Source organism: Bos mutus, chromosome 11 (genome assembly GCF_027580195.1).
Source record: "Bos mutus isolate GX-2022 chromosome 11, NWIPB_WYAK_1.1, whole genome shotgun sequence".
Classification (NCBI taxonomy): Eukaryota; Metazoa; Chordata; class Mammalia; order Artiodactyla; family Bovidae; genus Bos; species Bos mutus.
Window position 1 is genome coordinate 34,006,035 of NC_091627.1, and position 25,682 is coordinate 34,031,716.

Consider the following 25,682-nt stretch of genomic DNA (forward strand, 5'->3'; position numbering starts at 1 on the left):
TCTGAGGTTTGTGAGCTGTTCTAGTGAATTAACAAGCTTGAGGAGGGCATTGTGGGAACCCCAGATTTATATTTGGATGGTTGGAAGTACAGGTGACAACCCAGGACAGGGGACTGGCGTCTGCAGTTGGGGACAATCTGATGGGACTGAGCCCTTAGCCTGGGGAGCCTGCACTAACTTCCGGTGGTTAGTGTCAGACGTGTTGTAAGTAGAGACACAGTTTTCCGTGGGAGCGTACCACAGGTTTTTCCTCCATTCCGCACTGGTGGGTATTCAATTTGTTTCCAGTTTTCTAGTTTCACCCTACCAGCCACGCTGCAGTGGACTTTCTGTACATGTCTCCTTACCTTCTTGAGCTTTTATTTCTATGGATGGAACCCTAGAGTGAAGTTGCTAAGTCAGAGATCTTTTTAAAATTTTAATAGAGGCTTTCAGGCTGTTTTCCAAAAGCATGTAATAATTTACATTTCTATCAACAATGTCTGTCTGAGCTCTCCCAGCCTGCACCCTCTGCCCCCAAGTCCTGCCAACATCAGGTATCACCCTGGATTTTTTGCCAGTTCTAATGAATGTGAAATGATGCTTTATTGTGGCTTTTATTTACATCTCCTTGATTACTGGTGAGGTTGAACATCTTATTTTATGTTGCTGGTCATTTAGATTTGCTCTTCTTTTTCACTTATCCATGTCCTGTGGCTATGTTTCTCTTGGTTGTATTTTGCTTATCAATTTGTAAGAGTTATAGCTGTCATATGCATTCCACATGTTTTCTCAGGCTATTTACTGCTTATTGACTTTATTTCTGTATCATTTCTATATCAAATTATATCATTTTCTATAATATCATGTTTAAAAATTTTTATAAAATCAGAAATGCGATTTTCATGGCTTCTTGGTTTCTAGATTGATGTAAAAGGTCTCCCCTGCCACTAGGTTGTACATGTATTTTCCTGGCCTTTCTTTTAATATTTTTAACTGCTTAATATTTTACATTTAAATTAAAACCAGATGGATTACAGATTTGGATATATGCTGTAAGGTAGGGAGCCTGCTTAATTTTCTTCCAGACAAATAGCCAATGATGCCAGCCCCATCTATTATCAAGTAAATCATTTTCCCCCTGCTGAAGTGAAATATCTCTTTTGTTGGATTTAATTGAAACCTGCTACCAAGCACCTTACTCTGTTCCACTTATCTGTCTCATCATATGCTGATACCATACAGCTTTAATTACAGTAATTTCATATAGTATCTTTTATTATTCCAGTGAAGTCCTTTATCTACCCCTTAGTATTTCTTTTCACAATTTTTTGACTCAATTCCATTATCCATTTCAAAACAAACCCTTTGGGAATTCTAATGGGAATGTTGTTACATTTATCTATCACTTTGTGGAGAATTGACATTTTATAATATTAGCTTTTCCTGTCTGAGAATGTATTTGTTTCATTTTGTTTAGATCCTATTTTATGTACTTTGAGAAGTTCTATAGGAATCTGTGCCTTAGTTTTTTTATTCTTGGTCTCTTTTTGTGTGAATTCATATTGAGATATAACTTGCATGTAATAAAATTCACACATTTTAAGTGTACAATTCACTGGTTATTAGTGTATTTAAAGAGTTATACCACCATCAGACAGTTTAATTTTAGAAAATTTCTATCACCCCTAAAAAATTCATGCCCATCTGTATTTACTCTCATTCCCACCCTCAACACTGGGCAGCCTCTAAACAAATAGATACAAACAAGTAAAATACTTTATATTTAGATTTGCCTTTTCTCAACTATTCTTAGTCTTTTTTTTTATGTTTAAGTGTTTTCCAGTGTTTTTCACTACTGTGAACACAATATTTTTTCTTATTTCTATTTCTAGCTGGCTGCCTACTAGCACAGGAAATAATATTTTACTTTTATTATATTTGCCTTATAATTGGTTATCTTACCAATTTTCTTAGACATTCTAGGTATACAATCATAGTATGTGTGTGAAGTCACATCAGTCGTGTCTGACTCTCTGTGACCCCATGGACTATAACTCTCCAAGCTCCTCTGCCCATGAGATTCTCCAGGCAAGAATACTGGAGTGGGTTGCCATTTCCTTCTCCAGGGGATCTTCCCAACCCAGGGGCTGAACCTGCATCTCTTAAATCCTGTGCATTGGCAGGCAGATTCTTTACCACTAGCGCCACCTGGGTACCACATAGATTGTATGATTCTAGTTATGTAATCATAGCACAGCTTACCTCTTTTCCCATGTTTATCTTGAGGATTTAATTATCTTATTCGCATTTTTTAGGAAATTGCAAACATCATTCAATAATTGTGGTCAGAGAAGACATGCCTGGTTTTTTCCTGATTGTGGTCTATGTGTCGGAGAAGGCAATGGCACCTCACTCCAGTACTCTTGCCTGGAAAATCCCATGGACGGAGGAGCCTGGAAGGCTGCAGTCCATGGGGTCGCTGAGGGTCAGATACGACTGAGCGACTTCACTTTCACTTTTCACTTTCACGCATTGGAGAAGGAAATGGCAACCCACTCCAGTGTTCTTGCCTGGAGAATCCCAGGGACAGGGGAGCCTGGTGGGCTGCTGTCTATGGGGTCGCACAGAGTCAGAAACAACTGAAGCGACTTAGCAGCAGCAGCAGTATATGTGTGTGTTAGTCACTCAGTAATCCCCAACTCTTTTCAACTCTATGGGTTATAGACCACCAGGCTCCTCCATCCATGGGATTCTTCAGGCAGGAATAATGAAGTGGGTTTCCATCCCCTCCTCCAGGGGATCTTCCCAACCCAGGGATTGAACCCAGGTTTCCCACATTGCAGGCAGATTCTTTACCATTTAAGCCACGAGGGTAGTGTTCTTTAATTTTGCAACAATAAGCTGAGGGGAGGGAGGTGAGGAGCATGACCTTGGCTTAGGGATGGCTGGGGATGGAATGACCTAACTAGAGGAGCAATATTTAGACATCTTCCTTACCATTACCAGTTGGAGGATGTCCAATATATATTTGTATTCTCTTTTTAGTGTAGGTTAGAGCACCAGATGTAAATTTATAATTGGACTATATCACTTTAACCTCCAAAGAAATGTCATTGCTAAGTTAAAATTTAATAGTATTTCCCCAGCCTTTTATTGATGTTTGCTCTATATTAAAAATGGCCACTGGGAAAATATTTCTGCACCTTCTGCAAAACTGCAGTCAAATACATCTATGCTTATTTTCCTCAGAGTAATCCAATAAATTCCTTCTAGAATTATCTACATAGAGAACAGAACTGCTTTCTCTAAAACATTCTGACTGAAGCCTTCTTTTGACTGTTCCATTAGATAGAGGGGAGCAAGAAATTATTGGGGATTCAAAGTGCCTTTCCTGGTGGGTGAATCAGAGCTGCCCTTTTATTCAATAATAAGAAGAGTTTTCACCTTCCCTCCCAAACCATTTCCCCAGTTACTTGAACTGCCAGGAAGCTTGGCATTAAATATAATTCCTACTAAATTACATCTCTTCTTTTTCTGAGTTCCCTTTAGCAGTCCTCTTTTTTAATGTGTTTTGTTGCTTTTAGGTTAACTTTGCTGAGGTGTAATTTGTATGCAATGGACACAACCATTTTTAACGTTCGTTTAAGACATATTTATGTACCTGAATAATTACTACTAAATTGAAATATGGAATATTTCTATTACCACCCAAAGTTTCCTTATGCCATATATATATATATATATACTTTTTTAGCCACACTGCCTGGCATGTGGGCTCATGTAGTTCCGCGCCATGGATTAAACCCATGCCCTCTGCATTGGAAGCAAGGAGTCTAATCACTGGTCCGCCAGGCAAGTCCCCCCTTGTGCCTCTTTCTATTGAATCCCCTTCCCCTCTCCTCCCCAACCAGTGATGTGCTATCATTGCAGATCTGTGTTTCTCTACCATGGGAGTGGAGAAGGAAATGGCAACCCACTCCAGTATTCTAGCCTGGAGAATTCCATGGACAGAGGAGCCAAGCAGGGGGCAGTCCGTGGGGTCACAAAGAGTCGGACATGACTGAGTGACTCACTCACATACTCACTCATTACCGTGGGAGAGTTTGCCCCTTTAGGGGCCATATGGCAATGTCTGGAGACATTTTTAGTTGTCACAACTGTGCAGGTACCACTGGCGTTAGTGGGTAGAGGCCAAGAGTACTGCTAAATATCCTATAGTGCATATGGTAGTCGCTACAACAAACAATTAACCAGCCCCAAATTTCAGTTATGCCAAGACTGAGAAACCCTACTAAATCTATGGATTGGGCACACAAATGATAGCCCACGGCTCAAATCCAGTCTCATGGGCGGTGTTCATACAGCCCGTAAATTACAAGTGGTTTCTGTATGTACTCCAGTATGAGTACTGCTTTCACTAAGCATGGTGTTTTCAAGGTTCACCCTTGTTGTGTCATGAATCAATATTTCTTCTCTTTTTATTGCTAAATAATGTCCCAATGCATGGATTTGTAAACATAATGCTGCTATATGCATTCTTGTGTGTAATTTTTTGTGTGGACATATCTTTTCGTTTCTCTTGGGTATAAACTTAGAGTGGAGTTTCTGGGTTGTAGGGTGATTCTTTAACTTTTTGAAGAATCGCCAGATTGTTTTCTAAAGCAGTGCATCACTTTACATTTCTACTGCTGTGTATGAGGGTTCCAATTGCTCTCCACATCCTTGCCAACACTTCTGATTATCCGTCTTTTTTATTATAATCATTCTAGTGGGTGTGAAGTGGTATTGCACTGTTGTTTTGGTTTGCATAGCCTGATGGCTAAATGAACATCTGTTCATGCGTTTATTAGCCATTCATGTATCTTCTTTGGAGAGATATTGATTCACATCCTTTCCCTATTTTTAAACTGGGTTATGTCTTTTTATTACAGAGTTGTAGCAATTCTTTATATTCAGAATTTTCTTCCATTCTCTGGGAGTTAGTTTCTTTATTATTGTTAGTTTTATTTGGAACTAGTAGTGTATTCACAATTTGTTTGTCCACTCACCTCCTAGTAGACACTACGGTTGTTTCCAGTTTGGGGCTACAATGAAAAAAGTTACTACAAGGATAAGTCTTTGTGTGCACATATCTTTTTATCTCTTGGGCAATTACCTACAAAGTGGGCTTGCTGAGTACTATGTTAACTTTATAAGAAATTGCCAAAATATTTTCCAAAAGAGCTGCACCATTTTAAATTTCCACCAGCAATGTACAAGAGTTCCAGTTGTTCCATATCCATTCTAGCCTTCATACTTATTGGTCTTTATAGTGGGCAATGATATTTCATCATGGGCTTCCCTGATAGCTCAGCTGGTAAAGAATCCTCCTGCAATGCAGGAGACCCCGTTCAATTCCTGGGTCAGAAAGATCCACTGGAAAAGGGATAGGCTACCCACTCCAGTATTCTTGGGCTTCCTTGGTGGCTCAGCTGGCAAAGAATCCGCCTGCAACGTGGGAGACCTGGGCTCAATCCCTGGGTTGGAAAGATCCCCTGGAGAAGGGAAAGGCTACCCACTCCAGTATTCTGACCTGGAGAATTTCATGAATTGTATAGTCCATGGGGTCGCAAAGAGTTGCAAGTAATATAAAAACCTTAATATTATTGGCCTTTTTAATGGGCAATGATATTTCATTGTGGTTTTAATTTGCATTTCCCTGATAATCAATGATGTTGACATCTTTTCATGTGTTTATTTGCCATCTGTACCTTCTTTGTGATGTGTCTTTTCAAATCTTTTGCTCATTAAAAAAAAATTATTTATTTATTTGGCCACATCGGGTCTTAGTTGCAGCACATGGGATCTTTGTGGTGGGACACAGACTCTAGTTGGGGCACGTGCACTCTGGAGCACAAGAACAGTAGTTACCTCCGGCTTAGTTGCCACCGCTGGCAGGAAACCCAGGCACATGGCAGAAAACAGCAGGTAGAGCACAGTGACCAGAGTGTAGGCATAGGTGGTGAGAGGAGGCAGTTGGTGGCAGGAGTGTACCAACAGGTGGAGGGGCTTCAGATGCAGATGAGCAGGCTCCAACTCCCAGACAAGGTGATAGGCAACAAGAAGGATGAATGTGTCAACCTACTGGGAATGAGATAGCGGGCCCTTGACCAAGCCAGACTTGGGTACAGGGCATTGAGTACCTAATGTGGAATCTGGGGTTCTGACCTCCAGCAGCAGAAGAGGTGAAGCACACAGTCAGGGCTTGTCCCGAGCCAGGTATCCTAACCGGGTGCCTTAGTATGTTCAGTTCCAGTCTTTAGTCCCCAGAGGTAGCCAGGGACCGGGAACCTAGGGAATCTGGCCAAGCCTTCTGGGAAGGAGACGGGGGAATCATCTGTTCCAATCCCTCCTCTTTTCTAGTAGGAGCAGGTGAAGAAGAAAAAGAGGAAATGCTGGCATTCAGGGTGAATTAGATGGGCAGACAACCAGACTTCCATTACTCCCATTTATTTGCTTTCAGAGATATAGACTTATTCATTCCTTATGTTGGCAGTTACTCAGCAGGTGCTCTGCAGCCCAGCAAGGACTGAAGGAAAAGCTCATTACCTTTTTTTGTTTAAGTGAATGAAGGTATCTCTACTTTTTCAGACTCAGCCACCAGGAAAAGCTTTTGAACCCCAAACAATCCATCACTCTCTCTCTCCAACTGTTCATTCAAGAAAGGCAGCAGCCAGATGGGCTGGGTTAGAGAGGGTGTTCAGCTCCTATTTTGCAGCCATTTGAAAAGATGCTGTCTTGTCTGGGGCCCAGGTGAAAAGAGTGAAAGAAGGGGGCCATCCACTATTGCCTGTGGAGGTGGCCCCCATCTGCTCACCTCCCTGAAGATGCTGCCCCGAATGCTGGCTTGGTCCCAGATGGGGTGTCTTTCACTGAGATGGGGGACACTGGGAGAGGAGCCAGGTGCCAACAAGAGTGTGATGAGTTTTAGATGCGATGAATTTGAAGGGCCATTGAGACATCTGAGCAGAGCAAACCCATAAGCCACGAGATACTGTACTGATGAATGGTAGTTGAATAAATGTACAAGAGATGTTGACTTGCTCACAGATTGCCTGCCCTGGCACAGACTTCCTCCGGTGCTACTGCCCCCTTGACCAGGGCTTTCATCGATTCCACAGCTAATTTTTTATTTTCAAAAATTTATAATCAAATAGTACAGAGAGATTGAGTCCTGATACAATTCTCTTTCTCCAAGACTCCAGCAGTTAATAGTGTTTTATGCAAAAAACTTATTATGTGTGAGTTTATGTACATATATATGAATATTTATACATGAGATTTCATATATATATATATATGAAATTTCATTTATATGTAAATACACAAGTAACCATGGTCCTGTTCTATAACCTACTTTTCTTCACTTAATGCTGGATCATAGACAACCTCCCCTGTCAGTGTTTAGAGATCTACACAATCCTTTACAATAGCTGCATAGCCTTCTGTTGTGTGAATATGCCATTATTTATTTAAACAGTCCTCATATTGACAGACCTTCAGCTTGTTCTTAAAATATTTGCTATTGTAAAAACAATGCAATGAAATACCCACATAATACATTTTTGTGTGATGGTCCAATTATTTTCATAGAAGAAGTTTTTGGATGTGGAATGCACATTTCAAGTTTTCATATATATGTTCAGATTTCCTTCTGGTAAAATTGTACCAGTTTGAACTGCTGTCTGAATGCATGCTTTTCTCATTTGTTCTGGGCATTGTTCTCTCTTATTTGTGCCATTATAGTAAGTGAAAATGTGATTTCATTGTTTTAATTCACATTTCTGTGATTATTAATAAAAATGAGCATCATCTGCTTTTTAGCTGTCTGGATTCCCCCCACTCCTGTGGGTTACCTATTCATATCCTTTGCCTATGTTTTTATACTGGAATACTTATCTTTCTCTTAAGATTTATAAGTGCTCTTATGTATTATAGGTATCCTTGGTTATATGTGGCAAACATGGCATAACCAGCTTTTATTTGTCTTTATCATGATATCTTTTGCTGCAACACAGTTTTTTTTATTATTTTAGTCATATCCATATCAATCTTATGTTTTATAGTCTCTGGCTTTGAATTATGCTAAGAAAAGCTTAACCTATCAAAAAATTTATAAAAGTATCTTTCTATATTTCTATTTTATACTTTTATTTTTTATATAAAATGCAAATATAATGATGTCACTTCCTTGCTTGCCATATCAGCAAGCCTTCCTGCTGCCCTCAGCATCTAGTCCACCGTCTTGGCATAGCCCACCAGACGGTGGATGATCTGGGCTTTGCCTCTTCTTCATCCTCATACATCACATACATAAATCATCCCAAATGCACCTCTCTGCTGCTGTTTGGAATACGCATGCTTGTCTTCTCCCCCACCTTGCTAGTGAACTCCTAATTAACTATCAAGACTCCCCTCAAGGGCACGTCCTCTGAGAAGCAGTCCTTTATCCCAGTCAGTGTTAAGTGCTTCCTGCCCCTCCCGGCACTGACACAGCTATCCTCTTAACTCATATTGAAATTATCCATTTATGAATTTCTTTTCACTACTGACTTGTGAGCTCTAGGATTGGGGGGTGGGGTTCAGCATCTGGCACTTTAATACAGTACTATTTAGCAGGTGCTAAGCCTGCCCCTGTGACGTGATTGGCATCTTAGCAAGCTCAGTGCACCAACAGTGTGAAGGCTGGGGGACCAATTAGAAGTATCCTGGTAACAATGATGTCCTATCCAGGTAGCTGACAAGGGCCTGGACTCAGGGGGTGGGTTTGGAGAAAAGAGGATAAAAAACAGACTTAATGGGTAGAATGGACACTGTTTGAGTAGAGTGTTTTGTTTGCCGTGTCTCCTAAAAGTTCAACACACAAGTGAATAAAACTGTTAGCCCATTAGCATGGCCCACACCTTTTGATTCTAGTATTTTTCGGTGTAGATTTACCCCTACTCCGATTCCTTTCCATGAAGCTGTGTCACCTAGGCTAATCATCCCCTCCAGTCTGTCTAGGGAGGTAGCCTATCACCTCCAAGGACAAGTGTGACATTGTTTTAATTAAATGCCCCGTGTTAAGAGCCTTCACGGCCCCTGACACATAGTACTATTGTTGCTGTTCAGTCACCAAGTCATGTCCGACCCTTTGCAACCCCATGGACTGCTGCATGCCAGGCTTCCCTGTCCTTCGCCATCTCCCAGAATTTGCCCAAGTTCATGTCCACTGAATCGGTGATTCCATCCAACCATCTCATCCTCTGTCACCCTCTTCTCCTTCTGCCTTCAGTCTTTGCCAGCATCAGCACTCAGTAAATATAAACTCACACTCTGGGCTCCTCCACCTCCTTACCTTGGGTGGTTGGGTCAGCGGCCATCTTCTGACTGATCTAAGAGATTCCTGGAGAGAGCGGCGTAAATCACTGTTTATTAGTGTGTTTCCACAAAGCACGGGCGTGCCCTGACAGCTGGGCTCCATCTGTCCACAGCTCTCTGCTCGCTCTGTCTGCCCAGGCTGCCATTCTTACTGTCGTCCCCACTCTGTTTGCCTTTTCCTCCAGAGACCCAGCATTTGGTCCTTTCCGAGCTCTGCTCCTTCCTTTTCTATTCTGTGAGCATCTTGTAATTAACCTACTGCATCCTCATGCCAAAGTCACCACCACTGTCGCTGTTCTCCTAGCCTCCATTTAGGCTGTGACAGGTAAGAAGCAGGAAGACCAGCCCCCACATCATGGTTCTATCCCCCAACTGTATTTGGCATCCTTCTCTGAAGGCTTCAGGGCCCCCCAGACCCCCCAGATCTCGTTCAGAAGCCAGAGCCTCTTGCTCTACACTCTGTGACTTCACACCCTGGCTCTCCAAGCTGCTTCCTCATTCCCACCTAACCTCTTGGCCCCAAGGCAGTTCCCCAAGTGCCATTCCCAGCCCATCCTTGCTTGCTTCTGCCTCTTGTCATTTTTTTCATCCCAAAGAATGCCTGCTTTGTTCTTCTGCCCCTAGGCTTGCACCAAACACCCTCACAACCATCACAGAACTCTCTTTTGAGACCCTTCCTTGCCATCACTAGCAGCTGGTTCCTGTGGCTAACACTTCGTACTTGTAAAATGCTTTCCCACCACTATCTCGTATGACCAGTCCTCCTGCTTTCCTTCAACTGACTTTTAATGAGCTCACTCTGTGTCCCAAGCCCTGGGAAGGATAAAATAAGGTATAGGCTTTGCTTTCAAGGCACTCCAGTCTAGTCCATTTGAATTCCAACCCAATTTCCTGCGCCATAAAATGGGGATGATAATGTTTAATGACCTCATAGGGTTGTTGTAAGATTTATATGAAATTGTGTGTGAGCCTGACACAAAAAGAGCTTAATAGCGCTGGCGTGTGGGTGGTGCTGATCGCCACTTTACAGCTGGGAAGAAGGGCTTGGAGCAGTGAAGGATGTGCCCACAGTCACACAGCCAGAGGGACAAACCCAAGTTTGGTACTTGTGGCACTGCTCTATCCATTCCCGACTCCATCTCTTCTTCATACCCTCCCAGCCTCGTTTGTGTCGCACTCAGTCTCAGTTGCTGGTCCCTTAAACAGGTCTCTGAAATGAGGACACAATCAAGGGGATCACTGCCCCCGTCAAGGGGAAGTTGGTCATGTTCAGCCCTAGTCCTTTCTTTTAGCCCCCTAAGTATGCCCACTTGGCCCAACACTCCTAGTGCAAGGTGCTTCCCGCAAGTGCCCAGCTGTTTCACCCATGTGAGCTAGTCTCCGGCAGTTGGTAAGCTTGCGGGGGCTCACCCACCCTACTGTGCCCATCTCTGCAAAGTTGGATTCCATTAGTCACTCATGTTCACAAACACTGATGAGATTTTCTTCTCAGGCTCCAGGAATTCTGGATCGGGTAGAAATATCCATTTGCCTCATGATGCTGATGAGTTGGGTCCATGAGAAGGCAGCTGGCAGAAGCAGGCATGGGAGAGGCGAGCTCATTGATGAGCGGAAGCACTAATGGTGTGATTCAGTGGCTGGTAAAAGCATCACATTTGGGAGAGAGGGCTGGAAGCACATTTTAAGCTCAAGATGGAATATCTGACTCCTCTTTAAAGGAGTCAGAGAAAAGAAGTATATGTCCTTCTGAATCTACTTAAGAGTCAAAATAAAGGAGGAGACTGGTTTGTCCTAAAGCCTGGTCATTTTAGGCTTTAGGTGGCAGAAGGTGGCAGGTTGATGGCAAGACTTCCTAAAAAGAGGAACTTTTTCACCTTATGTCAATTTTTTTTCAAACAATATAGAAGGATGTTGTTTTAAATTATCATTTATTTTTCATTATAAAATTAATATGATATTATATAGAAAATTTGAAAAATTAGAAGGGGAAAATCACGGGTAATCCCATAACAAACCTTGTTGTTTATTTTCATCTGGTCTATTTTTTGTATGTATATTTTCACCCAGTTGTAATAATGCTTGATATATCATTTTTGTGTACTAGCATGCAGGTCAGTTTTTTTTTTTTTTAATTTTTAAATATTTTGTGAGATACATCCAGAAGAGCACAGAAAATACATGGACAGTTTAAAGAATAATTTAAATCGTCTTAGTTCCCACCCTAGTAAAAGACTAGAGTATTTATAGCTCTCAAGAAAGCTTGTGGTTGTCTCCACATACAGCCCCTTCTCCAGGAGTTCTTCCCCACCCAGGGATAGAACCAGCATCTCCTGCATGTCCTGCATTGGCAGGTGGATTCTTCACTAGCGCCACTTGGGAAGGATTCTACTACTATATGCCTATAAAACATTTTTGCCTGTTTTTGGATATTAAGTGACCTTACTCTATGTGTCTTGCTTCTTTCCTTCTTTTCTTCAATTATATTGTTTTCAAGACATTGTATGTGGCTGTGGTTAGTTCATACTCATTTTCAATTTAAAAGACAAAAAGCATTTTTATTTTCCTGCTCTATTTCTTTGCAAAATCCAGACTTTATCGGGTAGCCCAGGTCTGTGATGCTGTTACAGTTGGGAAAACTCATTCCTTTGCTCTGTTTGTCTTTCCCATCCACCATCTGAGAATCTTGGTCTCAGTGAGAAACGCACTGCCCCCTTCTTCTGGCCATGGACCTGGCCCTCTCTGCCATTTGGCTGGCGTTCTAGGCAGCAGCCACTCTGTGGGCCACTGGACACCCTTAAGCTGCAGCTGCTGTCCTTCCACGGGAGCTGATGGAATTATTTCTGGGGACTGGAGACAGCTGGAGAGAGCATGGACAGCACAGCAGGGCTGAGGAATCTTCTGGAGAGGGGCGACCAGAGCCGGAGGGTGGCAGTGGCAGTGGTGACTCTACTGGTCATGAAGAACCAGGTGTTCTCTGGCTAAAGCCTCAATCAGGAGGCAGGAAGTCATGTCTCCAGTGTGTGCGCCCCTTCCTCTGCCCTTCTTCCAGGGCCCTGGAGCAGCTGGGCTCATGGAAGGGAGATTTTACATATACTTACTGGTGTTTGCTGGTGTTCATCCTCCCAGGATCTCACATGAGCTGCCTGACCTCAGTGAGTCAGTGGGTGCCTAAAAGGAGCTGGGTTGTTGCCCAAATGCAAAGACTGGTCATGCCAGGCCAGAATGCTCACAGCAGGCACACGGAGAAGCCCATCCTGGATCAGCAATACACACACTCACATGCGCACTCGGCTTTGCCTTCTAACAACTGCTCAATTCTCGTAGCTAATCTCGTTGAACAAGTGGCCTGCAGCTCCATTTCTTACCACCCTCTCATGGCTAATCCTTTGGAATTTCACTTTTGCCCCCATGGTGCTTGATCAGTAAGCCCACCCCTGCAGGGCCAGGCTGGGCTGATGAACCTATGGGATTAAAAGCACTTACTTGATCTTAGCTTGTTAAGGACTCACCCCTGGTGGATTCATATATGCCTTCCCAGAAGCCAGGCTCACCCTTGGGCTCCACTCATGGCACCTTCCTGGTCTAAGCTGGTAATTCACACTTTCTCAGGAGCAAGCCCTTCCTCGGTCACCACATTCACATCCATCACTTGACAGACTGCTTACTGAAGAGGCTGCCCTGGTGCTGGGCTCTCACCTGTAGTCTTGCCCTGTCCTGTCCTACCTGTCCCACACTACCTTCTCTACAACATGGTGACCAAGGTGGTGGCAGTATTCCAGATGCAGATGCTTCATGGTCCCCAGTTACAAACATCCTGGGCCAGCTGGCACCTGCCACCCAGAACCTAGATCCTGCTCAGCCCTTGGGTTATAGAGCCCCTGGGGTGTTAGCAACTTCTGCCTGGCCAGTTAGATGCAGAAAGAGTGTGTTGCTATTGGATGCAGGATCCACTGTGTCTCGGCTGAAGGGAGGGGGGTAACATCGGCCATAACCACTCTAGCCTCTGCCCTCCCTGGCTACCCCTCAGCCTCACTAGCTCTTCTTCCTGTCCAGGCCTGGAGGACCCAGCCTCCAGGTCCCCACTAGTCTTTGATGAGCCCCAGATGAGAGATGGAGGACCTGCCCTTTTACCTTTCCCAGTTCTTCTCCCCATGGTTGGCTTCTACTTCCAGAATCCCGCAAAATATTTCTCACAAAGCTCCGAGGTGCACACCAGCCCTTCTGATACTGGCCTAGGTTGGAGAGGAATCCAGGAGAAGTCCCATATTTCTGGATGGGTGATGGGGACAGTGCAGTTGGTTTTGAACTGATTGATGCTGCCTTGGGACAACTCAGCGGAATGGTCCAGTGGGCCTTTGGATGATGTTAAAATGCCCCATGTGTGCATGCTCAGTCACTTCAGTCATGTCCAACTCTTTGTGACCCCATGGGCTGGAGCCTGCCAGGCTCCTCTGTCCGTGAAATTTTCTAGGCAGGAATACTCAAGTGGGTTGCCATACCCTCCGGGAATCTTCCTGACCCAGGAATCGGACCCACTTCTCCTGAATCTCCTGCATTACAGGCAGATTCTTTACCCACTGAGCCACCTGGGAAGCCCTGAAATGCCTCACTCCTTTGTTATTAGCATAGTGGAGGTTCTCTGATTTCTGCTTCAGGCAGAGAACTAGGTGGTAAAGGAAGCAGTCAGAAGTAGGTGAAGCATGACTGTGGGATATGGGGAGAGGTAGTCATGGGGTGGGAACATCTGTGATCTTGTCCTTTTTTTGTTACTTGTCACTTAATTGTTATTAGTCATTAGTTCATACAAATCCACTAGAGTAGTTACCTCTGAGGAGGGGGATGTGAGCTGCGATGAAGGAGGTACCAGGATGAATGGTAATGACGATGCTGAGTTCACTGGTGTTTGTGTCATTATTATTTATATTAATACCTTACACGTAGGTTATAAAATTGTTTAAGATCTACTCAAGAATTTATAAAGCCAGTTAAGAATTAGTTATAAAATTACACTGCACTTTAATATTAGTCAAGAATTGTTTGGTGCTTTACTATGTAGAAAGCAATTTACTTTTTTAAAAAATCAAATTTATTAATGTAAACACTTAGCTGTTTCCCACTCACCTCAAACTTCCCTTTTTGGTTTTTATGCTGTGTTGAATCATTAATTTGTTCTCATTTTTCAACGCCAAGAGAATCCTCTTTCGGAATCATCCCAGGATGCACTGAGCACAAACACCCCTCCAGGGATGGCTCTCTCATTACTCTGTTTCTCTTCCCCATGTGCTGATCAGAAGAAGAAAAATAGCTGCATGGTTTTCTTTTCTTTCCCAAACCCCTAACTTATATTACCTTTTGATCCTATAACAAATGTTATCAGCTTGGAGCAAGGGACCAGCCATTGCTGTTCAGCATGTCCCCCATGACCTGAGTGGCTTCACCGCCCTTCCAGCTTCCACCCCAGGTTGTTCTTAGGGTCAGCTTAAATGCACAGGACCTTCATGTCACAGGGCAGTTGTGTAGCTCTTGTATATTACTGGCTATCACAGTGACCAATTGTCTCTAAAGATCACATGGTTTCCTGTGGATTCTACCCAAAGGGGAAATGTGAGTCTTCAACCAATGCCTGTTAAGAGGGAATATACATCTTAAACCAGTACCTGTTGGGTTAGTTTCAAGGTCTTCCTGTAAGAAGTGTCCCTTTGCGGTGTCTTTTGGCTCGGACGTTTGTGCTGAGAGCTGGAGCCGCTCAGCTTCCGCCGGCTGAGCGGCTGGCAGGAGGCAGCTGTGCTGGACAGACTGCTGCTCTCCTCGTCTCACACCTCCCTGCAGGCTCGGGGAACTGTGGAAGGTGTTGACAGAAGCAGGCAATTCCAAACGCAGCGTTGGGGTTGGCATTTCCTTGGCAGGACTTACACTGTGCACCTTCTAGGAGTGTAGGGTGTGTGCATTTCATGAATGAGAAGCAGAGCTGCTGTAACCTTGACTGTCCACTTGGCAAAGTGCCCCCGCACCCCTCACCCAACCATGCATTTCTTTGCTGGAGCTGCTCAATGACAGTAAAAATGGCAGGAAGGTGGGCAGTGCAGGAAATTTACTGTCATCCCGCAAGACGGTTGTGGGAGAGCAGATAGCAATAATTGTTACTATTTTAAACACGAAGAAGCTTTCTTAAGACTCGGCTCCCAGCTCATAGCGTTTTCCCTCCCCACCCGGAAGTCCCTCTTTCCCCAGCCAGCACATCACCTTAACTCTGACCCACTACTGGTTCAAGAACATAAGGGCCAGGAAACTGGGGAGATATGAGCTGTGTACACTTGGATAAATCTTTGCATATTGGAGATATCCACTGTCTTTCTGAGGAAGGCATCATTGCTTCCCTGAATATACTGTAAGATTCTTAAGATCTCTGATATTTGTAGCAAAACACCCCCCTTTAGTCCTGGACTGGTTCCCTGCGATTCAAGGTCCCTGTTGGTAAAGTCCAGCACTGGAGAGAAAGTCAGGGTCCACTTGATGAATCTGTGTAGCTCTAGAATTTCATACCCCTGAATTATTTTTTCTAATAGTATTTAACTATCTGGTGTTTTCCCCCATTTCTTCCTGGGAGGACAGAGATGTGATTTGCATGTTTTTGTTTGAATAGACAGAAGAGCTGGATGATCAGTTTTTGGTTAAACCCATGGGAGTGTAGGATATAACCAGAAATCTTTAAAGGAGGTGTATTTTAAGGCCCAGTTGTTACTTAATGATGATTTGACTATAATGTTTATTGCCATCTAATGTGGTATCTTAGTCAGCTTGAGCTGCTATAATAAGAATACCAGAGACTGGGTGCCTTGAGCAACGGAAACTCCTTCCTCATAGCTCTGAAGGCCGAGGAGTCCAAGATAGATCAATGTGCCAGCCAGTTCAGTTCCTGGTGAGAGAGTTTCTTGCTTGTGGACAGTCTTCTCTCTGTGTCTTCATATGGCAGAAAGAGAGATCTCTTGTGTGTCTTCTTATTAGGAAACTACAAGATCGTCATGACCTAAGTAGCTCCCAAAGACCCCAGCTCCAAATACCATTATGTTGGGATTAAGGCTTCAAAATATGAATGTGGGAGAGGTGAGCCTAAACATTCAGTCCACAGCGTGTAATAAGCCAGTGGGCCAGACTGGTTCTATATATGCAGTTATGGGGCTTCCCAGGTTGGTGCTAGTGGTAAAGAACCCACCTGCCAATGCACAAGACATAAGAGGGTTCAATCCCTGGGTCAGGAAGATCCCCTGGAGGAGGGTATGGCAACTCACTCCAGTATTCTTACCTGGAGAATCCCATGGATAGAGGAGCCTGGCAGGCCACAGTCCATAGGGTCACAAAGAGTCAGGTTTTAGAATCAAATCAGTGACTCAAAGCATCATAAATGAGTAAAACCAATCCTGACCTTTTTGACCATGACCATTGATAAGGATGTTCTCTGAATATGCTGCCCCACTAGAGAAGAGGGAAAGACCATCATGGCCTGTAGTATTTGCACTGTTTAAAAGCATGAGTTTCAACAACTGTGTTCAAATCCTTTCTCTTTAGGGGGACTCTCCTAGGAGGTCCGAGGTATCTCCCCATTCACACACACCCTCACTTTGTTATGTACATACACACATGGTACACGCACAGACAGCAGGGACACTGTGGGAAAAGATGCCAGTATGTCTTTCTTTTAGCAAAGACTAGCAGGGAAAACTCTAGGAATGAGGTGCTAATGAGGTTACTGGAGGAGGTGAGAAGTATAATGAATGTCAACCATCACACAAGTCAACAACAAGGGGGGATCAGGAGGAATGAGACATCTTGGTGATGCAGACCATTTGGAAATGTGGAAATGTGTGGGAGGACACTGGTGTAACAAAAGACACTCCTCCCATCACCAACCTGCTGGTCTCACCCAGTCACAGCTCTGGCATCTGGTACCTGGTGAGAGACACCTAGTCTAAATCAAGTTAGATTTAAGGTCTTTAGGCAAAAAATGTCCCCTTGACACTTTAGCACTTGGTAATGCAATTATTTGTGTCTCTCTCACTCACTAGACTGAGTTTCTTTCTTTTTTTTTTTTTAAATACTATTTACTTATTTGGCTGTGCTGGGTTTTAGTTGTAGCATGTGGGATCTAGTTCCCTGACCAGGGACAGAACTCAAGAGCATGAAGTGTTTGCCACCGGACCACCAGGGAGGTCCCAAGACTGGGTTTCTTGAGAGCAAGGCCTGTGTCCTTTCAGAGTTGTCTCCAGTGCTTGACACTGGGGAGGAATGAAGTTATAGAATATTTTCATGCACACAAATATTCATTTTAAAAAGATATTCTCCCCAAACACCTTGGGCAGGGAACTTTAAGCAACTGTGCTATATTATTATCCAACACACCAGTCTAGGACTGGAGTGTTCCAAGGCTTGGTAACCCCCAAAACACTGAAGATTTTCAGGTAGCTGTGATGACTACACCCCCCAATCTGAAGCTGTAAGTCTGCCAGAGGGTTGGAGGGAGCTGACAGTTCTGTGCCAATCAGACCCATCAGTCGGGCCACTATTTACACTGAAGCCATTATTTACAGGCTTGGTTTCTGGTGAGGACTCTTTCTGGCTGCCTTCTAGCTGTGTCCTCACATGACCTTTCTTCTGAGCATAAGCACAGTTTATGGGGGTGAAAGTGGGTAGGGGAGAGAGGGGGAGCTCTCTGATGTTTCATCTTACGAGGACACTAATCCTATTTGATCAGGGCTCCACCCTTATGGCTTCATTTATCCTTAAAAACTTCCTTAAAGGCCTCATCTTCTAATATAGCCACTCCGGAAGTTAGAACTTCAGCACATGAATTTTGGGAGGACACAAGCATTCAGTTCATAACTGCTCTAAAAATGATTGACTGGCTTTCAAACCCTACTCTGTTATAAACTAGCTGTGTGACTTTGAAGAAGTTCCTTTAACTTTTCTAAGCATCAGTTTCTTTATGGTAAAACTGGGGGCAATAAGAGTATCTATCTCAGGGCATTGTAAGAATCAAATAAGATAATGTATATGGTGGGCATTGGGAAGGGTCCAGTATATAGATGTTTGCTAATTGTTAAGATCATTATTAGAATCCTCTAAATTCTGAGAATGAGTTTCCTCTAAGGTAGTCCTAGGAGTCCAGTCCAGTCTGGAGTTCCAGGACTAAAGCAGGCTTCTGTGAATGGGATCCCCCAACCAGAGAGGCTGCAGGACTCCCCAGATTTGCAGGTACCCAGCCTCTTCAGAGCCTGGTTAGCCTTCAGGGATTTCCAACAAAGAAGTGGAAAATGATAAGGTGAGTCATGGTGGCAGCCCAAGTGTTCTAGAGAAGGATTCAGGTACAGCTGTTAGGAGCAGGTCTTTTTTTCATCTCCTCACATAGAGGATGGCAGAGGGAGGGACTGAGCCCACTGGACATTAGTGAAGCATCAAGTTGGATTCTTTCTGGCTTCTTTGTAGCTTAAAAAACCTTCTTAACACAACTTTTTATATTTTAAAAGGTAATACAAGTTTAATGTATAAAATTTGAAAAATATAAAAAACTGTCAAGAACATAAAAATCATCTGAAACTCTTCTACCCAGAGTAACTCTGATAACCTTCCCTGTAAGTCCCAGACCCTGGAGTTGTATGAGCTCTGATGGGTTACCTGTTATTTCAAAACGTCTGTTTCCTTCTCTTAAAATAGGGCTAATACCTCCCGCCTTGTTCTTACTTCTTGGGGCTGCTGTGTGAATTAAATTCCAGGCACAGGGTGTTAGCTTACTAAGAGCCTTGTTACTACTGTTACTATTGAAGAAGACGCCCTTGGCTTATGATGATTCCAGCATCACAGCTCAGACAAGAAACCCCGGTAAATCATTATCACATCACTATTCCAGGGTCTCCACCCTCCAGGTGTGTGCCATGAGTATGTGCTGTGGATTAATAAGCAAATCAATATTCTCATTTACCATGCTGACATAATGACTGGGCAGCAATTTCCCAGCATAAATTTCTTAAATTTCATAACTTACTTAAAGTTCTTTTTAAAGGTGAGGATTATATATTTGCACAGAGGATTGTATGTGTCTTATCACCATTATTTCTCGCTGAGAACTTGCATCTCTCCTTTTGTGGTCACTTCTGGCCTTGGAAGAAAGAGATTGCATCTCTGAAGGCTTTCTGGGCTTCCTTCGGCCAGAAAGGTTTTGTCCATCACCTAAGAACCAAATTCATTTCCTGATTATTGTGTATTAAATTAAAATTCCAGTTTTTAGATTTTAGGACAAAAGTTCTCCTGACGTATGTCAGCTTTATTCCAGCTTCAGACAACAGGCTTGTTGTGACAGTCCCGGTCTCCCCTCTGGCCCCTCTGGCTTCCCCGATTCCTCCCCACTCTCTCTACCCAGTTCCTTCCACACTAGGGGAGGGATCCCTTCTCCCCAAAGGTCAGAAGGATGCCTGGCAGGGGCCAGATGTTCATGGGAGACAGTGTAAGGAAAGGAGGCTTACTCCCAGCCACCTGTCTTATTTCCCAGCATCTCCCAGCAGCAGACCCCAGTGGACCAGCCTCTCCTAACAGCAGAAGGACCTGACAGTCTAAGCTGAATTCAGACTGTAAACTTTCTTGGTGTGGAGATTCCATGCACTCCAGCCTGGTCAATTTGACAAAAAAACAAAACAAACAAAAAACAACTGCCTAGCCAAGTGAGTTCAGGAGAGCAGGCTAAGCTCTCCAACTAGCTGACTTATTCCCTTGCAAGAGTTATTCCTTCAGCAGATTGTAAGACCTTTCATCCTGGGACACAGGCTTCCTGTACCTTGGCTGCTGGCAGGCAAAATAAAATGATGAGGATGAGAGATAGTGTGTTGCTTTCTTTGCTCTGCTCACAGTGATGTGCTGCATTGGAAGAGGGATCAAAGTTGAGCATTATCCTATATACAGAGTTGCCAAATGTCCCAGACAACAAACGTGGAATTGGCCTACTGCTTTAAACCATTTGATTGTTGGGTGCACAAGTATCAATAGAGGCGGCCATTCATTCTTTTCTTTTTTTTTTCCGCAGTTTGAATTTCCTGTACTGGATGCTGGGGGTGAGGATTGGGCAGATACAGTGCTCACTGCTATGCCTTTGATTTTGAGGACTTAGTGCAGAGGTGGAGACAGATTCCAGTGCCATGAAGTCAGTGAAGGTACTGAGGGAGTCAGGGAAAGCTTCTTAGAAGAGGGGACAATTGATTGGATCCTTAAGAATAAGTTTACTGAGTAAAAATGTCGGCTTTCTTTGAGCCCACAATGACGTTGCAGTGTCACTGTGGGAGGGAGGTATATCTCCCTCTGCTTGGTCAGATTTATATTTTCTAAATCTAAATGAAAATAGTTTCTATTCAGATACCGAATAGTCAAGAGAGTTGCCGAAATCAACCTGAAACATGTGTATCAATTAGGGGAGAATCAACACCTTTTCTATGTTAAGCCTTCCAATCCATGAACATAGAATGTCTCTCCACTTATTTAGATCTTTGATTTCTTTCACCAGCATTTTGTACTTTTCAGCATACAAATCCTATATGCATTCTTAGATTTGTGCCTAAGTATTTCAATTTTCTTGAGCATCTATGTGTTCATTGCTAGTATATAGAAAAACAATAGCTTTTTCTATGTTGATCTTATACCTTGTGACCTTGCTGAATTCACTTATTTGTTCTAGTAGATTTTTTTGTAGATTCTTTGGGATTTTCTGCATAGCCCCTATCACGTCACCTGCAAATAAGAACAACTTTTTAATTTTTCAATTGCTGTGTCTTTCATCTCATTGTCTTTTGTCATATTGCTAGCTAGGACTTTCTCTATTGAATAATAGTGGTAAGATAGACATCCTTGGCTTATTCCCAGTTTAGCAGGGAAAATGTTCAGTCTTTCATCATTAATTCTGATTTTAGCTACAGGTTTTTTCTTGATGTTCTTTATCAACTTGAGGAAGTTAACGTCTATTCCTACTTTCCTGAGAGTCTTCATCATGAATGGGTGTTGTATTTTGTCAAGTGCTTTTTCTGTATCAACTGATACGATTGTGTGATTTTTCTTCTTTAGCCTGTTAATATGGTGGATTACACTGATTGATTTTCAAAAATTGAGCAAGATTTGTATCCCTGGAGGTAATCCCATTTACATGGGTGGGATTTTTGAATTCTTTTACATATTGCTAAATTCTGTTTGCTGAGGTTTGTTAGAAATTTTTGTATCTACATTCATGAGGGGTATCACTTTAGAGTTTTTTTTTTTGTTTTTGGTACTGTCTTTGTCTATCTTTGGTATCAGGGTAATACTGACTTCATAAAATGACTTGGGAAGGTTTCCTTCTCTATTTTCTGGAAGGGATTGGTGTTAATTCTTTAAGTGTATGGTAGAGGTTTGTGGCTTTTGAAAAACAGATTCTGGGGGCACAGACTGAACCAAATAAAGCTGAGTCTTCAGTGGTGGAGCTTGAGCATGGATGCTTTCAAAAGCTCTTCGGATGAGTTTATCAATATGCAGTCAGCTAGGGAGCTTCAGTGTGGTAGTGGGCTTCTTAACACAAACACAGGAGGGTGAACTGCAGCAGAATCCATCTGAAGAATGGCATGAATCAAACAGCTGTGAGACTTGGAGAATTTGGCCCTCTGAGACACGCCCCGGGAGCCTCCAATATCTCCAGGACCATATATGGTTTAGTGGGGACATTCCTCATGTAAGACCTCTGGGTTTGACTTGGCTAGTTAGTAGCCATAAATTCCTTAATAGCAATTTCAGTTTTCTCATCTGTGAAATGCCACTTCTTGGACTGTTGTAGTAATAAAATGAGAACCCAGGTCTCCCACATTGCAGGTGGATTCTTTACAGTCTGAGCCTCCAGGGAAGCCCAAAATGAGACAAGAGATATGAAAATTCTTTACAATCCCCACAACATCTTAAGAAGCTGAAAACCGATGTTTCTCTGGGTTCTAGCTTCACCCTAATTGCTGCAGTGTCATGATTCCCAAGTAGTCCTGCTGTGAGGTTAGCGGGAGGCCTGTGACCCCAGCTGGCTGTAGGACCAGTGTTCTCAGGCTATGGAGAAACTGCTTCCCCATCCCTGCTCCCTCAACTCTGCCCATTTATTTTGGGCTCTCACAGGAAGGGGTGGAACCTTGGTGACCATGAAAAGGGACTTTGACTTTGACCAATGCCCCCCTCTCACCTTTCACAGGAACATGCTTGCCAATTCAGCCAGCGTGCGGATTCTCATCAAGGGAGGCAAGGTTGTGAACGATGACTGCACCCACGAGGCTGATGTCTACATCGAGAATGGCATCATCCAGCAAGTGGGCCGTGAACTCATGATCCCTGGAGGGGCCAAAGTGATTGATGCCACGGGGAAGCTGGTGATCCCTGGAGGCATCGACACCAGCACCCACTTCCACCAGACCTTCATGAATGCCACGTGCGTGGACGACTTCTACCATGGGACCAAGGTAATAATGCTTCTGGGTGCTGAAGGTGCTTCCGCAGTGGCTTCCTCTGTTTCTGGGCCTGCTCTAGGCTGGACCCTGATGAACAGGGTGCTCCCACTGTATTGCTCAAAGAAGAAATTTGGCCTTGAAAGGGGCCACTGTGCAACTAAAACAGGAAATTTTGGGCTAAATGTCATAGATTTCCATGATTATGGGAAAAGGAGGCATTTAGGCCCATTTTGCCAATCACATCACTTAAGTGGGGTACTGAGGCCAGGAACTGATTTTATTTTTATGTTCTTATGTCATGTAGTGCCGATCTAGAGGAAGAGGAGGATTAGCTGGTGTTTGTTATTATGCATGTATGGTGAGGGAGGTGGAGGGGGTTGGTCTAATGGACTCCTTTATGTATGATAAGCTAAGTTAATTTCCCCCAAGTTGTGAAAAATAGATATGCTTCTTCTAGATGATTTTAATGGTAGAAATTATGAAACAGACATAGTTAGCTATCTTCGATTATCTTTCCTAGCTTGTTATTTTTTAAAAACAGCTTGAAAACCACTGGTGGTGGGCCCTCTTTCCAGAGTGAATTATCATGGACAATATTTAAGAATTACTGAGCTGGGCTTGAGCTGCTTCCATGCAAAATACAAAAATTCAGACCTGTGAAACAAATGAATCAGGACGAAAGTACATTTTCTCAAAAGCATCACAAATAGGTTTTTTTCACCATTTGTCTGTGCTCCAAAATCCTGTCATTGCTGTCATCTCTGCATTGTAATTATCTGTCACATGCAGGCTTCTTTCTGAAGCTCAGACTATGGGCTCCTTAAGGGCAAGGCCTGACCGTATTCTTCTGTGTTTCTAGAGCCTGACCCTGACCTAGAATTAGAGTAGCTGACCAGTAAATGTTTGTTGAATGAATAAGTGATTGATATTTATCCATGTGGGTCTCTACATCCAACTATGCATCAGATTCATCTATGAAGATTTTTTTCAAATGCAGAATTGAATCAGAATCTCAAGGGCCAGAAGTCCCTCGCCTCAGCAGCAGCCCTTTGTACAATCTGATCTATAAAGGACTTAGCCTCTAATGTTCCCTGGATAAAAGGAGTCCACTGGCCACTGGCTCAGTGGCTACAGTCTTATGTTCTACTTTGGCCCACTGCTGCAAATCCCCAGTGGCCCTGTACCCTAAAATCTCGCCTCTGTTCTCTCTGGTGTCCTCAAGGAGCCCCTCTCCCATGCTCGGTGCTCTCTCTGGGATCCATATTCCTGGGGGCTTCAGTGCTCCTCCTGCTGGTGCTCCCCAAACCCACCCTGAAGAGCCAGGTTGGGGCAGGCCTTGGAGTGGCCTTGGAGTTGCAACATTACAGGCTAGCCCACCTCAAGTGGCCCTGAAGATCTCCCTGAGGATATGCCTCGTTCCCAGTCCTGGAGCAGCAGATCAGACCCCTGAAGGCTGAGCTGTGAGGAGTCACAGTGGCCATAGCCCAGCCTGTGCTGAGGGGAGGATGATATCCCAGGCCACAGCTGCCCACTGGAGCCAAGCCCAGGGAAAAGAAGTGTTTTGTGAACCCTCCCTAGTTTCTCCTCTGAGAATAACTCTGGGGCCATGCAGGTGATGCCTCAGTCATGAAATGGGGAGCCCCATCCTCATACAAACTAGCAGGGTCCTCTTAAGGGGACCCAGGTGGCAGACAGGGCCTTTCTGAAGTGAGTGAGCACTTTCAGCTCACCATGTCGATGCACTTGAGCCCTGCCAGGCCAGGCCTGCTTTGTTTGTGGTTCATTTTTAAATGTTTTTTAAGTTTTTTTTCCTGCACTGAGTCTTTGTTGCTGTGTGCAGGCTCTCTCTGTTTCAGCGAGTGGGGGCTGCTCTCTAGTGTGGTGCCCAGGCTTCTCATTGCGGTGGCTTCCCTTGCTGTGGAGCATGGGCTCCAGGTGCACAGCCTTCAGCAGTTACGGCACGTGGGCTCAGTAGTTGTGGTGCATGGGCTGAGCTGCCTGCAGCGTGTGGAATCCTCCCGGACCAGGGATCGAACTCATATCCCCTGCATTGGCAGGCAGGTTCTTAACCACTGGACCACCAGAAAGCCCTCTGGTTATTTTTATTGAAGTATAGCAGACATATAGAGAAGTGCACAGATTCTAAGTACAGAAAATTGTCACAACTGAACACACCCTTGTGACCAGCACCCAAATCAAGAAACCAAACATTGCCAGCACCCAGAATCCCCCTTGTATCCCCTCCCCAGTCACTACTCCTCACCAAGGAGAACCACTATCCTGACTTCTAATACCATAGTCTTTTTGTCTTGTAAATAACGGCTTAATTGAGATACACAAGCCGTACAATTCACCTATTTAAAGTGCAAATGTCAGTGGTTTTCTGTATATTCACCATAGGTTGCTTTTGACTGTGCTTTATGTAAATGAACTCAGGCCGTCTGTCCCCTCGTGTTGGCTTCCTTTGCTCAGTATTATTTTTGTGAAATTCACCCATGTTGTTGCGCATCATACTTACTCCACTTTCGTTGCTTACTAGTGTTCCACTGTACAAAAGCCCATGTAGTACCCAGCCATTCCACCATCAACAAGGTCATTAGTTTGGGGCTATTACAAATGCTGCAGCTGTGAATGTTGTGTACATATCATTTAGCAAACGTGTGTACATTTCTGCTGGGCATGTTCCTGGGGGTTGAGAGTGCCCGGTCATAGAAGACACACATGTTTAGCTTTAGAACGTGCTGCCAAATCACTTTCCAATCTGGTTGTAACAACTGATACTCCCAGCAGGATTCTAAGAGAGGCCCCAGTACTTAT

General features: G+C 43.8%; 1 protein-coding gene across 1 annotated transcript in view; it reads left to right on the forward strand.

Moving 5' to 3' along the window:
- Positions 1 to 25,682, forward strand: part of DPYSL5 (dihydropyrimidinase like 5) — an 89,294-nt gene that overhangs the window by 14,341 nt on the left and 49,271 nt on the right. Inside the window, exon 2 of the mRNA XM_005895707.2 lies at positions 22,613 to 22,877. Within this exon, the coding sequence (XP_005895769.1) occupies positions 22,617 to 22,877 (261 nt within the window). The 5' untranslated portion in view covers positions 22,613 to 22,616. The remainder of the gene's footprint in view (positions 1 to 22,612; positions 22,878 to 25,682) is intronic.